General features: G+C 50.5%; 4 protein-coding genes across 4 annotated transcripts; 3 read left to right on the forward strand and 1 right to left on the reverse strand.

Annotated features, from left to right (window-relative positions):
- Window positions 1-6: 6 nt before the first annotated feature.
- DFJ58DRAFT_727035 (uncharacterized protein) lies at window positions 7-1,337 on the forward strand (the record flags this gene model as incomplete). The annotated part of the gene is made up of 2 exons (XM_041385432.1): window positions 7-1,041; window positions 1,089-1,337. 2 exons carry the CDS (start codon window positions 7-9, stop codon window positions 1,335-1,337), a joined length of 1,284 nt encoding a protein of 427 aa, XP_041244782.1.
- Window positions 1,338-2,808: 1,471 nt separating this feature from the next.
- On the forward strand, window positions 2,809-5,278 carry DFJ58DRAFT_334662 (general substrate transporter). Its single transcript, XM_041379913.1, has 10 exons — window positions 2,809-3,174; window positions 3,227-3,275; window positions 3,328-3,497; window positions 3,560-3,618; window positions 3,675-3,879; window positions 3,935-4,041; window positions 4,095-4,382; window positions 4,437-4,824; window positions 4,877-4,982; window positions 5,037-5,278. Exons 1-10 carry the CDS (start codon window positions 3,135-3,137, stop codon window positions 5,182-5,184), a joined length of 1,560 nt encoding a protein of 519 aa, XP_041244783.1. The 5' UTR covers window positions 2,809-3,134; the 3' UTR covers window positions 5,185-5,278.
- A 94-nt stretch (window positions 5,279-5,372) lies between these two features.
- DFJ58DRAFT_727037 (uncharacterized protein) lies at window positions 5,373-6,640 on the reverse strand (the record flags this gene model as incomplete). The annotated part of the gene is made up of 6 exons (XM_041385433.1): window positions 5,373-5,662; window positions 5,718-5,802; window positions 5,870-6,083; window positions 6,135-6,176; window positions 6,225-6,238; window positions 6,308-6,640. The coding sequence occupies 6 exons, from the start codon at window positions 6,638-6,640 to the stop codon at window positions 5,373-5,375; spliced, it is 978 nt and encodes a 325-aa protein (XP_041244784.1).
- A 5,280-nt stretch (window positions 6,641-11,920) lies between these two features.
- On the forward strand, window positions 11,921-16,044 carry DFJ58DRAFT_784085 (uncharacterized protein). Its single transcript, XM_041389934.1, has 4 exons — window positions 11,921-12,075; window positions 12,156-13,693; window positions 13,725-14,184; window positions 14,235-16,044. Exons 1-4 carry the CDS (start codon window positions 12,045-12,047, stop codon window positions 15,833-15,835), a joined length of 3,630 nt encoding a protein of 1,209 aa, XP_041244785.1. The 5' UTR covers window positions 11,921-12,044; the 3' UTR covers window positions 15,836-16,044.
- Window positions 16,045-16,115: the final 71 nt, after the last annotated feature.

Consider the following 16,115-nt stretch of genomic DNA (forward strand, 5'->3'; position numbering starts at 1 on the left):
CTCGCAATGAGCTACAGAAACTCCCTGGAGGATACTTGTAGAGTGTTTATTTCGCGTCCGCGACGCTATAACCAACCAGCACTCACCCAACATGCATTCCAGCATTCCCCGTCGCCTGGTTTCACGCCCGTAGATCTTGGAACCCCAGCATCCTTTTCTTCGTCAGAGTCACTACAAAGTGCCTCGGATTCCACTTCGTCACTGAACGCGCTTCCCGACGTCATTCAATTGCCTATACCAGGAGTCGCAGACCTCATTCCAAAGACGAGTCGGACGTCGCATGCCAAGCGACAACCTGCTGGACACATTCCTCGTCCCCGCAATGCGTTCATTCTCTTCCGCTGCGACTTTGTCCAGCAAAAGAAAATTCCTGGTCATGTAGAAAGTGACCACCGAAACCTATCACGTATCGCAGGCAAAATCTGGAGGGGCATGAAGAAGGAGCAACAAAAACCGTGGATTGACCTTGCCTTGAAAGAGAAAGAGCGCCACGCTGCGATGTACCCTGGGTATAAATACATGCCTGCCCAGCAAACTTCAAAGCAAAGGAAGGTCAAGAGTGACCGCATCGCTAAAGAAGAGAGAGAGCTGGAAATCCGCAGAGCGGAACTATCGTCCGTCTTGGTGCAGCGCGGACTTGATATGAGGGACAGCTCAAAGCAAGCCGTGCAGGCTGCCGCTCGTTTTACTCCCTACCCCGCTCCCTCGCGCCCACGTCGCTCGTCCTCGTGCCCCCCTGTTGGCGCAGCACCAGTGAACCCGTCTACAGATCTTGACTCTTGGGCTCCGTTCTTGGTTACTCATGACGATTTAGCTCGTCGCCCGAGTCGCACCACCATGTACCATTCTGTCACCTCGGAGCCAATTGCTTCACCTCTCATTCCAGCGTGCGACCTTCCGAACTCGCAGCCTGATGGAGATGCATGGTTCGGTGCTCCAATGCCATATGCATGGCCTCTTCCAGACCGAGAGGATGACCCTTTGTTCGAGACACAGGCTTCTGATGCTACGTCACAATTTAACTCTCCCTTTGGGCAACAGGTGAGTATTTTCATGGATTTTAGGATTGCTTATCGATGCTTTGGTAGAACGCCGAACTTTACCCTCAGCATTCCGAGTTCATATATTCCCCATTCGATAACCTTCCCCAGATGTCCCCCGTGAGCATGGACAATGGAGGGGCGCTCGGGCTGGACTTCACGAATCCCTTCGGTCTTGACAGTTTCCCATTCAATGCGGATAGCTTCCTGCTATCATCTTCTGAGATGTCTTCAGTACCCTCTTCTCTGGAATGTGCCATGTCAAGCCACCCGAGTGCTATGGGGGGCACGAAATAGAACGGTGGGACGTCCTTCTTACGCAGTCGGAATGTCATGGCCTTGGTCAATGCAAGGTGAAAAGGTGTGCCCTCCCCCTGTGGCATATGTCTGTTTACTGATGGTGAGATAGTCATCAAGGGTCTCGCTTGCTTATCCAACGATGGAATTCGACAAGAACGAACTCGCATCGTCACATATCTTCGTTGGGACTCTCATGCCCATTCTTCATCGATTCTAAGATTATATGGTACCCATACACTGGTAATTCACATAGAAACAACGTACCAACGTACGAACAATATTTAATATCTTTTCGTGGATTATACGCAGCTTTTAGAATAGTCTCTCGTTACACAAAGCATCACTCAGTAAAATTCACTCTAATGGTATCGTCTCTTATCTGCACCGAAGGTCATGGAAAGAAGCTCAAAACTAGACTTACTCGTGTCTCACCCAATCGCCCAACTTACTACAAATCTCCGAAGCTGTGGAGGATTTATATGGAGTGCTTCAGTGCGCATAGCCAACGCAGCCAAGAATACTCCCATGGAAATCATAAGACGATCATTACGTCTTGGCTTCGTTGAGCAGAGCAATTTGAACCTGCTTCACAAGTGCAAGCAACAGAGGCACAGGCTCAGATTCGTACCTTGTCAATTCTAACGGTATTTCCAGCGCTTCATGCTTTGCACCAGGTTTCCGGACCTTGATCAGAAGTACAGCATATGAATTTTTCACACGCACAATCGCGTACTGTTGCCGAGACGTGAATTTTAGCGGGACTTCCTGTTTTGGTAATACCGCGCGACGACACAACGCTTGAGCCTTGAGCTCGCTGTCCTCGACAGCGACCTCAAATACTCGCCCAATTCTTCTCCCTTTTCCCTAATTCTTTTTGAAGTACATAAATTTATGATAAATGCGTTACTTGTGGCACATCGATCATGCTGTATTGACCATAATTCTTCCATACTCATAATATTCACTACTTCCATGCATTGAACTTCATACTGGGCACTCTGAAGGGCTTATGAAGGGCTTAAATAATGATGTATCCATTGTATAAATACATTAGAACTTCTACAGAGATATAGAATCCAAAAAAGCGGTCAGGGTGGGGGAGGAGGGGAAGGTGGGGAAGGATGGTTGTCCAAGTAAGCATAGTTAACTAGTTACTAGTAATGCATTTATCATATATTTATGTACTATCAAAAGAATTAGGGGAAAGGGAGAAGAATTGGGCGAGTATTTGAGCTCGCTGTCCTCGACGGCGAGCTCAAGGCTCAAGCGTTGTGTCGTCGCGCGGTATTACCAAAACAGGAAGTACCACTAAAATTCACATGTCTCGACGACGGTACGCTTGTGTGTGTGGTTGTGTGTATGAGTGTATTTGAACAGATCCAGCGCCATATGTAGTAGTTGTCGCTACGTCACATTAACACATGAACCAAGTTGAAGCTCGTTACTGTCACTTGACAAACAACGGTACGGGACCAGGCGCTGAGCGCTGACTGGTGGGCCGCACAGCCGGGGTCCGGTACCCGGTGGGCTCGTGACCAGCTGTCGCCCATGGCATCTGTGAGTACTGACGAGAAGATGTGCTGGGTAAAAGAGTGAGAGCAACCACAACTGTCACACAACTCCGTAAGGCGTCTCAGACTAGGTACCCGGCGGAACTTAAGCGACCTACAAAATCGATCAGCCGCAGGATCCGTGGACGCAACTTGAAGTCATATATAATATGGTCGCATAACGCAGGCGCAACTTTCATCTCTCCTCGTAGCGTGCCAAATCCTTACAAGTGCCATCATCGACATGTTCAGTGGTAACACTTTCAAAAATATTCGCGTGTACTGTCAGTCGCAACGCTTTTTGGTGCATATTTTTGGCTCACAACTTTGCCGCAGGGCTCGCATTCGTGGCTTACTGGGGCATCATTCTGTTCGGATATGACACGTATGTTCCTCTTCGTCGAAAACTCACAAGCGTCTGTCTCATTGTGACCTAGCGGTATAGCTGGAGGTGTAGTCTCCCAGTCTTACTTCGAGACCAGCTTCGGTCTAGTCAACGCCAATGGCTCAATCAACAAAAGCAAGGATACTGAGGTCTCTTCCAATGTTGTTTCTGTGTTGCAGGCAGGAGCATTCTTTGGAGCTCTTGGCAGTGCACCTATCTCAGGTTAGTACGATAGTGACCTCTCGCTGGTACTATGTAGACTGATCCATTCCGACCATGTGTAGCTTGGTTGGGACGGAAACCGACATTAATTGGTTTCACCATCATTTTCATTATCGGTGCTGTAAGTGGTTCTATTAAACTCATTATCAGATAGGCCTCTTACTCAGGCGTTTCTAGATACTTACTACGGTTGCCGGTGGAAGCCAGGGTATTGCATACATCTACGGCGGTCGAGTTATCTCTGGCTTTGGCATTGGTGGTATCTCTGCTGTCGCGCCCGCTTATGTCTCCGAATGCTCACCAAAGGATGTCCGTGGTCGCATCACCGGGTGTTTCCAGATCATGGTGGCCATCGGTGTCATGATTTCATATTTCATAAACCGTTTAGTCCGCATTCGTTCATTTTGACCTGCATGGCGCTCACAATAATTAAACAGTTGGTGTCGGCCTCCACATGGCGAGCAGCCCCAATGTCTGGAGGATTCCTTTTGGATTCCAACTCGTTCTTGCAGGTATAATGTGCCTTGGTCTGTTCACTGTCAAGGTTAGTAGTCATACCCGAACTTGTATAGGTCATTGCAGATCGTTCTACTACAGGAGTCTCCCCGTTGGCTTGCATCCAAAGGTCATGTTGCGGAAGGCATCGCCAATCTTGCTTACTTGCGGAGGGAGCCCCACGATTCAGATGAAGTACGGCGTGAATTTGCTGAAATTGAAGCTGCTATTCGTGAAGAACAGGAGGCTCGTAAAGGCCTTGGATTGAAAGAAGCCTTCTTCGGGAAGGGCAATTTTGTCCGATTTGTCATTGCATTTGTGATCTTCTTCTTGCAGCAATGGAGCGGACAAAATTCTGTTGGGTATTACGCACCTCAGATCTTTAGCTCCGTGAGTCTCCTATGCAGCAGTACCCTTTTCCCTCACTTACACATCAGATTTTAGATTGGGTACTCTGGGGTGACCAATTCTCTCTTGGCTTCTGGAATCTACGGTATCGTGAAAGTCATTGCGACCACCCTTTTCGTGTTCTTCTTTGTCGAAAGTCTCGGTCGCAAAGCCTCGTTGTTCATATCCGCCATGGGAATGGGAATCACGTTTTTCATCATCGGCGCTATTTTGAAAACACATCCTGTTGTCACGCCTCAGGCAGGCCAGTCTGCGCCTCCACCGTCACCGTCTTCAAAAGGTATGGCTGCTATGCTTTACATCTACGTCTGCTTCTATTCCATGGGATGGGGTCCCCTTCCGTGGGTTTATGTCTCTGATATCTTCCCCACACGGACTCGCCATTACGGATTGGCCGTAGGTTCTGGTTCGCAATGGCTATGGAGTGCGTTTTAAGTCGTGTAAAATGTTGTGATGCTGCTAACTCAGGCCTTTAGACTTCGTTGTGGCGAAGGTCACCCCAACGCTTGAGACTGATCTAGGATTCAAACTCTTCATGATGTTTGCTACAATCAATATTGGCGGAATGGCTGTCTTCTCCCTGTCAGTCAATTCATGTGCCGGTTACTTCATCGATCCTTACACTATGCTCAACAGGTTCCTCCCCGAGACTAAAGGTCGTAGTCTAGAGGAGATGGATATCATTTTCGGTTCAGTCAGCGCAGAGTCCCGCGAAGCGTTCATTGAACGTGCACTCGACCACAAGGAAATAACATCACGGCGGTCTAGTGACAAACATATATAACTTCACTATGCGGGCTTGCCCATTACCATTGCGGATGAATTGGAGATAAATAGTACATATAGCACAACCATACCTTGCTTTCCGCGCTGACATTGCTTTGCTGTCTCTATAACTTACAAGTTATGTGTTAGCCTCACGTTCAGTGGTACCCCACGGTTGATGAACTCCAGTCAAGATTTACATTGGTTCTATTGGACGCCGTATACTGTTTTTGCATTCTCATTGGCGCGCTTCATGATATCTGCGCCACTCCAGGGATGTCCAGCTTTTCCTGCGGTATATTCTGCAACCCACGGGATCATAGCAGTGTGACACAAGGGCAACCTGCTGCCCTTGATTTCCGGTATAGAATTGTAGAGGTTGGAGGGAACCATGAACGGCGCATCTGTTTCCAGTAGTATACGCGGTCCACCATCGCTCATGGCCATCTGACTGACGATATTCGACGTATTCAGATTCGTCGAATATGTGATAACCCCTTGTATGTATGAATTAGTTCAGAGGCTTATCGAACTCAATGATGACCGCCTTACCAGTGATCCCGATGTACAAATTACAGAAATGCTGAAGTAGTCGTTGTGCGAAATCTGGCGAATCTGTGAAACAATGTATATGTATCTTTGAAAGAAGATTCATTAAATTATCAGCCTCGGGAATCAGTAACAAGAGTGATCACTGGCAGTACCTTGTGATCGGCGGGGACGTGTTCCATGAGAATCCTCTCTGTGTCTGCCTCCGCTTCGCGTGTGTGGATCGTGAGTGGCTTCCCCAGCCTGACAGCATGATTCAACTGCCGGATGAAGACTTCTTGCTGGATTGCCCGTGGGGAGTTGTCGTAGTGGTAATCAAGACCCATCTCACCCCAGCCTACGCATCGTGGGTGGGCCATCGCTTCAAGGCTAAAACCCTCGAATCAAATCACCGGAATTATAAAGAATGCAGAAACATACATGGAAGCCTCAACTGCATCGTTGTATGACTTCGCATCGTGCCTGGGGGGATTATCAGTTCACTCCCGTGCGAGATATCCGAACCAGTACACACGGGTGAACGCCTGTCGGAATCATCTCTCAGTGCAGGGATCGAGAACAGCGCACGATCGGATAGCTCACCCATCACAAACCAATAATCGATACCTCCCCCACTTCTGTTCCCGATCCTCTGCAGTTAGTGCAGAGTCCGCAAGCTCCTTCCACGCCATTAACACAGGTGCCTCGCACCACACGTCTACGATCGCCCTCACGTTGCGATTGTGGTACATCTCGCGCACGAAGTCATGGATAGTGTAAAGCGTCCCGTTCTTGTACTTGCTCCGGTAAGTCGAGAACGTCGACACGAGGTGGGTGTGCGTGTCGATGATGGGCTGGTCAGCAAGGGAGGCATCTGCGAGCGGAGGAAGTCGGAGGTAGGTCTCAGCAGGAATGATATTGGACTTTTTCTTGTTGTTCTTGCCCATGGTGCGATGGGCTGTTGTGGTGAAATGAATGTGAGGGTGCAATAGAACTGATGCTCTCAATAGCTGACTCGTGCGAATGACATAGTTACGAGTACTACTAAGCATGAGGTCAAAGTTTCAACAGTCAAAACTAGTCTCGACCCAACTCAAACTGTGAGGTAAGCACTCGTCAAATGATAAACAACTTATAGTAAGTACTTGGGGACAATTTGATCATGATGTAGCATTATACGTGTAGTACACTGTCACTCAAGCTACTACTAGTATGTACAGAGGGTCGGATCCATTGCTTGACTATGAAGCGCAATCGACGAGATATATATATATATCAATGTGTAGCTCTACACTTGGACCATAAGGTGCCGTGCGCGAAATGACTCAAATCCAGCTGCAACGTGGGACTGGGAATAACCAGCGTATCACCCGGGATGTATACAGACCGATGGAAATCGATAGGGATGCGGAGGAGAAGATGTTCCTCGGGACTTTCAACCCACCCTTCCTCATTGGGGGCGAGAGAGGCTGGGGTGGAAGAATCTTGGAGAAAGGAAAGGGCGGAACAAAGGGCATGAGTTGGGTTGGAGGAGAAACATATTGCAGATCTTCCGGATACGAGGAGTTGGTGCTTGTGTACAAAATCTAGATCCCATACCCGGATGGTCGTGTCATATGAACCGGAGACAATACGTTTTCCATCTGGCGAGAATGCGACGGAGTATACGGCCTGAGTGTGACCTTGGAGTGGGGTGCCCAATGCATTGCCAGTTTCCGCATCCCATACTCGGACCGTCTTGTCTGATGAACCAGACGCAATGAGTTTTCCATCAGCTGAGATCGCGACCGACCAGACGCGGTGAGTGTGCCCTTGGAGAGGGGCACCTACTGCCTCACCGGTCTCTGTGTCCAGCACCCGGATTGTCTTGTCGTTTGAACCGAACACTATGCGCTTTCCGTCTGGTGAGATCGTTAAAAATAGAATAGCATCAGTGTGCTCTCGGAGAGGGGGGGCCCAATGCTTCCCCGGTCTCTAAATCCCACACCCGGATGGTCGCGTCGTCTGAACCGGACACAACATGTCGTCCGTTCGGCGAGATTGCGACAGACCCAACGACGCCAGTATGCCCTTCGAGAGCAACTAATTGTTTGCCAGTTTTGCGCATCCCACACCAGAATCGTCTTGTCGCCCGAAGACACGATGCGTTGTCCATCCGGCGAAATTGCGATAGACAGGACATAGGTGGTGTGCCCTCGGAGAGAACCCAATGCTTTCCCAGTTTCCAAATCCCACACCCGGATCGTGTGGTCGTTTGAACCAGACACGATGTGTTTTCCATTCGATGAGATCGCGATGCAACGAACGGCCTTACTGTGCCCTCGGAGAGGGTCACCCAAAGCCTCGCCAGTTTCCATATCCCACACCTGGATTATACCATCGTATGAACCACACACGACACGTCTTCGATCTGGTGAGATTGCAATCGACATAACGCCGGCGTGCCCATGGTGTCTGTTTTCCTTCAGAGACCACCGTGCGACATGACCAGCAACAACCTTAGGAGTGCGGGGAAATTTTCCAGCAAATTTCCTGAATATCGTCGACTGCGTTGGAGCAAATGGCAGAGCGGACAAGTATAAATGTGGAGTGCTGTGTAAAATGGTGGTCCCGAAAGTTTGAATGAAGTGGTGGGCATCTCTAGCATCGTCGCTGATATGCATATACTCAGCGTTTTCCTGTGAACATTACCACGCGTGAGATTCCGTGTGTCCCAAAGAATGAACTACAATTACGTACCGTAAACCAATCTGCAACAGACGAGAGGAAACGCGCTGTACAGTTTAGGGCCTTGACTAGAGTCAGTGCTTCCAGCCAGAACAGGAAGCGCTCTCCATCGAAAAAGGCTTCGACTTCCTTAGCAAGCGATGGCTCGAAGGACGTAGCTTTCACATGTGTCCCCCAGAATCGACACGAGTACGACAACTCCACCGGAATGAAGTCTTTCACTCGTGTCTCTAGATCAGGGACAGCATAATTGGGAAAGTAGGAGCTTTCCAAAGAGCAGATGTTGAAGCGAAGCCCATGCGCCATGACCCGCAGCGAAGCGAAGGCAAGGTCCCTCTGTACCGATGACACATCGATGGAGAACTTGCCGCTTCGTCTCTTCTCTGTGAGAAAGTCGTAGAAGGAAGAGTGGAGGGGACGTATGGGAATATCAGGATCTGCAGTGCCGATGACAAGCGAGCCCAGTGGCCCCATGACCGCCTCGACTTTGTAATGGTCATCCTCATTTGGAAAATAGAGTCGCATGGCGTTTAAGGCAACCATGGGGAGCGGTTCCGGTGATGCAATAATTTGCCCCATCACAGAGCGAAACAGAGGGATCGCTTCCTCTTCCTCCTCCTCTGGCATAATTTCTCTCAATATGCGTTGGTACATATCATCTAAAAGATGTACTCCTTTTCCAAATGTCGTAGAGACCACAGAACGGAGACGGCGTATTGGGTCCCCCACCACGTTCGTATTTTTGATGTGCGCAGAGGCAAGACGAGCCCATTCAAACAGACCGTCGGATTTCTGCGCAAGCATGGTGAAGTCCGTGTCCTTCAAATCGGCGCTCACGCCGGCCAGCTTATTAGACAAGTAAAGCTGGATGTCATGTTCTGCAGAGGAAGACGAAATGTCATCCATGGAGACATGAAGGACATGCGACAAGTCATGCAGGGTATTGTGGATGTCTCGAAGTAAACGGGAAGTAACGAGAATACGGAAATAGGACGGGAGTTTTGTTGGCTGAGAGGAGGAAGTATCCGGCGTGCCAGCAAGCAGACGGAGAATTTGTTCCCGAGATTTGGCTGCACCACTCTCGTCCAACGCATCAATGACTATTAAGATGGGTTGAGTGATGGTGGGTGAGGCCTTGCCTGTTGGTTCTACGATGAACTTCTGCCATTGTCTTGTGATGTCTTGGGTGTGCCTGAGCTCGTTGTCGTTATGAACTACATGTGCTATCTCTCGCCGCAGGCTAAGATTGCCGTCGGCTAAGTCGCGCGCGATTGTGGTGACTATTTTTTCATGGCGGCGATTTGCTGTGCGGTCGAAGCAGAAGCAAGCGCCCAGTCGCCCGGACTCATGAAACCATTTGGCGATTGTATGGGCTATGGCTGATTTGCCTTTCCCTGCCGTGCCAGATAACCAGAAAACGGGGGGCACATTCTCCCCAGTGTTGTTGATCCAAGACTTGATCTCGGTTAGAATGCCTTCCCGAGTGTCTTCGAGGCAAAGCTTAGACATATTCAGTCCGGCACCGGTCGCATACTCCAGGCCGCTCAAGTCAAGATCTTCGGCTAGGTCACGCGTCAGCAAACGTCAGAAGATGCAGATAAGTTTGAGGCCAGATGTTTACCTGCACGGTGAAGGAATATGACGGTGTCACGAGCCACTTTATCTCGGAATTGCTGCATGAGATCATCAAAAACCTGATTGTAATTCTGAATCGAGGCATTTGTTTCATTGATGACATGCTTGCAAAGCCTTTTCCCTGTTCAAAGATACTGAGTCCTGGGTGGCAACACGGTGGAACCTACTCACAGAAACTCTTGGTCTCAGAGTAATGGACAATGAAATCAGCGCATTCCTGCGTCTGTTGTGCGATCTTTGAATATATCGGTAGGACGGATGAAATATCCTTCAATTCCTCCTCTTCGGTCATTAAGGCATAAATTTCCGAGATCTTCTCAAGCAGACTGTAAACAGCAGTATCACGGTCTGTCTGATCGATAATCATCTGTCACCAAGACATTTGTCATAACCTGCCAAGCTGAGGAAATGGAGATAAGCGCACCTGAGATGCGGCAGTCAATATAGTCACTGCTCCCTTCAAATAGGGATGAATCTACATGAAGGTCAGCCACGTACTCAACAGAAATGAATGTATGTACATCTCCAATGCGGCCAGCAGCAGAGTTGAAGGCCTTCAGTGGCCGAAGCATCGCGGTCCACATGTCGATGTCATCGAGAACCGTTTGAGCGTTGCCGGTCTCTGAGGCGGCTTTTTTGATGATTTCCGATACTGGGCGGATGCCTGAGATCCCTCTAGTAGCATCCTTGATTCTGTCATTCACAACTTCCGGGTTGAGCGGTTTGGGCTGGATAATAAACTTTAGGAGGCGTGTGTCAAGAACTAGAATTACACCTACCTGGGGCATCCCCACGGGAACGAGAACCTGTCCGCTGGGTACGGCATCCATAGGTGAAGGGCTCAGAGAGCGCCCATTATTTTGGGTGCAACGGCACTGGTTGATTACCTTGTCCCAGAATTTGCGACAAAATACAGAGCGTCGTCTGGGAGATCCAGTTTGCGAAGGTGGGAGAGAGGACGGCTGCAACGGTATCATTACAACATCAACGTAAGGGCGACACTGTTCCATACGTCTTGCTTGACTGCTCTCCTGCCCCTCCCCTGTGGCAGATGAGGGTCTGGTGGAGTAGCGTCTTCGTTCATTAAGTAACTTTGAACAGAAGGTTAGGTCTGAGTCTGAAGAGATGCGTGGTGATGGCAGCTAGACGGCTGCATAGTGGGTTATATAACGAACGCGCGCTTGTTCAAGGCTTCCATTGTGTCAAAGGACGGAACTTCAAAGATCACTGTATCTGAATGAGGCGAATTTCAGCTACCGAAGTCCACGAGGACCCTTGCATGCTCCAAACGCTCATCCGAATATGTTCAACCCTCGAGCTCTTCACTCTTTGGTGATTGGCTAGCTTGCGACCACAGCCTGCCTGCTCCTGCCGCTAGTGATGGGCGCCCATAGGCACTGCAACTGCCCCCTGCATGCAGGCTGCCAGCCACACACCCCAGCATGGGCTTCTAGTCTAAGGAACCTTTGGTGCGAAGTGATTGATTGAACTCTGATCTAGACAAGCAGCAAGATGTTCCACTTACTACATAGTAACCCACACGCACATCAACCAGCAGTTGTTTTATGAATGTGGTGCCCACTATCAACCAATGAGAATATTCACTCCAGCAGCGCTGGAGAAGCGTGAACGTAAACGCAGTGGCCTCAGTGAAAGCCCCATGTTCACTGCCTCGAGTCTGCTATATATAAAATTTAGAGATCACTATTGTGTCCTAGTCTCCGGTAGTCAGACTTTGAAAGAAAGAAACTTTGAGGACCGTCATAGTCGACGATGGTGTGTTCACAAGTCGCAGGCTGTCACAGGGCCTGAGGTCAGGTAAATTGCAAGTCGCCGCAAATGGGTTTTTCCGACAAAGCTTGGTACTTGCAGCACTTAGTCAGTACAACAAATAAGAATCATTCTCTTCTTCAACGACAGCAACGGCGACGAACACGTCTAAACCACTTCGAGCGCAGTGGCTGCTCGTCACCGCGCGACGAGTCCTGTATGAACACGAGAAATCAGAATCAGACAATAGGTGAGTTCGCCGCTAAGTGGCCACATGATTATGCATGTTCATGTTCATATATTCTCCTTGCATTTGCACGATGCATCCAGAGTCCTCAGAGAACTGGGATGACGATTTTGAATTCCAGCACAGTAACGAACCGAACCTCTTCAGCAAACATCAGGCGGCTGCAGGACCCAGATTGTCTGTCGCGAGTTCTGCCTTTACTGAAGATTGGGACACCGAAGGAACCCAGCAGAACATCAAACATTCATCATCCATAGTACTGGGGGACAGAAAGAATTATCCTGCGCCCGCGCTTGAAGAATGGGCGGAGCCAGGACCATCAACTCCTACAAAACGCTCTACAACCCAAGCGGAGAACTGGGATGACGACTTCGAGGACAGGACTGAATTCCCTACTAAACGGCACCCCCACGCCTTCTCTCTAAAGACACGCCACTCATATCATACTCCTCCTCGCCTCAAATCCGCGTCTGACCCCGAGAATTGGGATGACGACTTTGAAACAGACAAAACTGACACGACCCCAATGACAAAACGGACGCGTCAGGAAGCGTATCCAGACTCGTCGGATGACGAGGCTGAGCTCGGGTTCACGGATAAAGAAGAGGACAGAACTGTTACGGCTCGCAGCCGACCACCACTCAAGTTGAGACAGTCCCCGCCGCCGCCTGTACCTGCACTCCCCCTGTCACTCCTCTCACCTGTAGAACCATTTCCACGCTCTCCGACTGTGTCTGTGTTCTCGATACCGACTACAAGCGGACGTAACTCAGTAGGATATACGTCTACGTCACATCTGGCACTGAGGCCAAGCGTCTCAGGTGGTTCACTTGCTATGCTGCCACCCAGTCCACCAATACACCGTGAGCGACGCAGACTACGGAAAAAGTCACGTCCTCCGCACATAGAGAACAATGTGTTCGAGTTAATTGAAGAACAACACGACTCACCTCCACCACTCCCACCATCCACTCCCGAGCGACCATCTACTTCGCCCCTCCCTCAATCCGACACAGGTTCAATGGGCCCACAGAAGACGCCTCTCCTTTCGCGCATCGGATCAGTCAAGAAGTGGGGTGTGCGCAAGAAGCGAGCCAGTACGGGGCCAGCAGAGGTAATGATGCACGACCTTGGGCACGAAGACCAAGAGCACACGCCGCGCCCAACTAGCTCGCTCGCATCTGTCCCTAGCTCTAGCACGCGACCGAGCTGGTTTTTTCGCTCTGGCGGCGCCCCTGGGTCTGGGTCCCCGCCGCCTCCACCCGCCGCCGAACTTAAGCACGAGAAAAGCATGAATAGCGTGCATTCGTTTGTGCTATCAACGCCCAGCAAGCTCTCAAAGCGCAAGTCGAGCAAGATGTTTGATCCAAATAGCAGCAGCGAGGTCGTGGGGACACCCGGGAAGCCCTCGCTTCTCTCCGCGGCCAGGAGACCCACGTCCATGCAGGTCCCACAGGGGAAGCTTATCTCTACCTCTACAGGGACACGGCACACTTCATATGGCTCGTCAGTGGGTCGTGCGGCATCCAAGACGTTCAGCCATCCCAATGAAAGTGTGGATGATCTGCAATCTCGGGAGGGTAGCCGGGGCTTCATGGGCGGCATACGGAAAATTAGCCTTGTCAGCGGTACAAAGCATAAACGGAAGAAAGAGTGCTGCCGAGGTCACACCCCTCCCACCAGTCCCTATGAGCCCACCTCCTCCGCTCCCCGACGAGCCCAAGCATCCAGATCAATTACTTCCTCCAATAGAGCTACAGCCACCATCCCCGCCCAGGACACTCAACGGGGTGACTGCGTCACATTCCGTGCCAATCAATATCAGCCAGGGTGTCGAGTCGTTATTTGTGCCCTCGAGCAGCGCTCCTGCATCACTATCTCCAAAGGCCAGCCCCGTCTCTGCAAGCCGCACCTCTCCTGGCAAATCATCATCCCCTCAATCCGCATCATTAGGACGGGCTACGCAAGTTCCTCTTCCATCATCATCTAGTGCATTTGTCCTCCGGAGAAACTCGCTGGGCGACCTCAAGATTCCAGCAAGAATTAGTCAAGCTCAAATCAGCCTTAAACGCGACCTTGGAATGGTGAGGGAATTTGCAGCAAGCGTTGATAGTATGTACCATTGCAGCTTCTACACATGCCTTGGCTGAATATTTCCCCAGAACTTAAAGAGCTGCAGGCAATTCACCATCACCTAGTCGCCGAGGTACACACTGCCCTAGAGAGTTCTCCTCTATCTCGAGCGGCTTCACCCCTCATGATTCATCTTGCCCACCCCCGTTCCCGACTGCGCTCTAACACCGAACCCAATTCTAACTTTTCAGAGCACAAGCATTTAGCAGCAGCACTGAATGCCATCACGACCAAGTACAAGATACCTTGGGAATGTGCCGAGCTACTGATTGAACTCGGCGGAGGCACGCCTTCCCCTGCTTCTCCTCCGTCTACCGCTGTATCTGCACCAGCTGCGCAGAGTGATATCGACCTCCGGAAGAGCCGGGAGCGAGCAGTGACTCTGTCAGGCGAGGAATCGAAGCTACCCTCGGGATTCGTTGCGTCGGCTGCAATGGGACAGTCCAATCTGTCATGGCGATCGTCATCAGGGCGTCACGATCTCACCCAGCGACAGCTCGTTCTCTTGCGTGACATCCTCAACAGTACAGATGGTGCGCTCCCTGACGATGCATTGATTTCAGAGGAGACGCATGTCAACCGACAATGGCGGTGGGGAGATGCGATGAGCAGCACAGTTACGCTTCCCTCTGAAGAATCTGTGCAAGCTTCGCAGGATGGAAAGAAAAGGCGACATAGCCGAATGGGCATGAGTGGGCTAAGAGACATGCTGCGGTCACTGAAGCGGGGCCATTCAGGCCCGCCACCGCCGCCTGCGTCCACCACGTCTCTAAGCACCCAATCATCTATGGGCTCCCAGAGCCAGCATCATTATCCGCATGCACATCTACCTCAATCACACCCCCAGCGAAACTCTAAAACAAGTGCTGGACCAGAGTCAGTGCGTTACACTCGGGATGCGTCGAATTCGCCGTACAGTGGACAGTCTTTAAAACACAAGGTATCGCCACGCCGACCTTCACTCGCGTCTATCTTCCGCCTGGGGCAGAAGAACAAGAATGTGTCGTCTGGTGCAGAGTCTTCGCTATCTAGCGCCCATGGTTCGCGCTGTGCAAGCCGAGGCAGTGCTACGACAGAGGAGGAAGATTGGGACCAGATTGACTCTGTCGCGGATCTTGATGGAGCAGCGAGAGCACTGGGGATCGATGGGCCTGCCACGATCAAGGGAAAGAAGGGACGCTCACCTTACCTAAATCACCCTCATGACATGCGTCCAATGTCACCCAAGCGGGCGGCGTGTTCCTCTCAGACGTCGTTGAAGTGCGAGCCATCCCCTCGTTCCATAAGGCCAATGCGATCGACTAGGCTGTCGAACGTGGAGGAGGTGGTTGATGATCGTCAGGCACGCTCGAAATCGAACGCTCAGCACCGCATCTCTTTACCGCGAACGAGCCCTTCACGACCGCCATCTCGGAACTACAAGCTTGCAGTATCGGGGTCTGTACGCTCTGCGCCTCCACAGCCGCCGGACGGTGACTCTTCGCTACTCTCCGAATTTAAATTGTCGATGACACCGGAAAATATTAAGCCGCTGCTCGACAATGCGAAGGAGGTGCATCTGCGCTTAAATGAGTGTATCAGGGAAGTACGGGCGCTACTGGACGCTTCTGCGAACTCGCTGTCATCGTAGTTCATTCATCACACTTCGATTTGGACTTCATCATCAACTGCATAGTTATATCTAGATATCTGGTGTATTGTTCTTTTATTTTCTTGGTTTTTCTTTTGTGCTCGAAGGACATCACGTTGATATTTATGACAACACGTGCGTACCCTGAGTCAACGTTCACGAACATACTTTATACATGTGCAATACGAAATAAATTGAACTTCACACCATCCGGCCGGAGCCCATAACGCCATCCAGTAAGATGGAACAACAGGAGTATCTTCATTCGAGTAATGTTGTT

The sequence above is a fragment of the Suillus subalutaceus genome, assembly GCF_016647625.1.
Source record: "Suillus subalutaceus strain FC151 chromosome Unknown DFJ58scaffold_42, whole genome shotgun sequence".
Lineage (NCBI taxonomy): Eukaryota > Fungi > Basidiomycota > Agaricomycetes > Boletales > Suillaceae > Suillus > Suillus subalutaceus.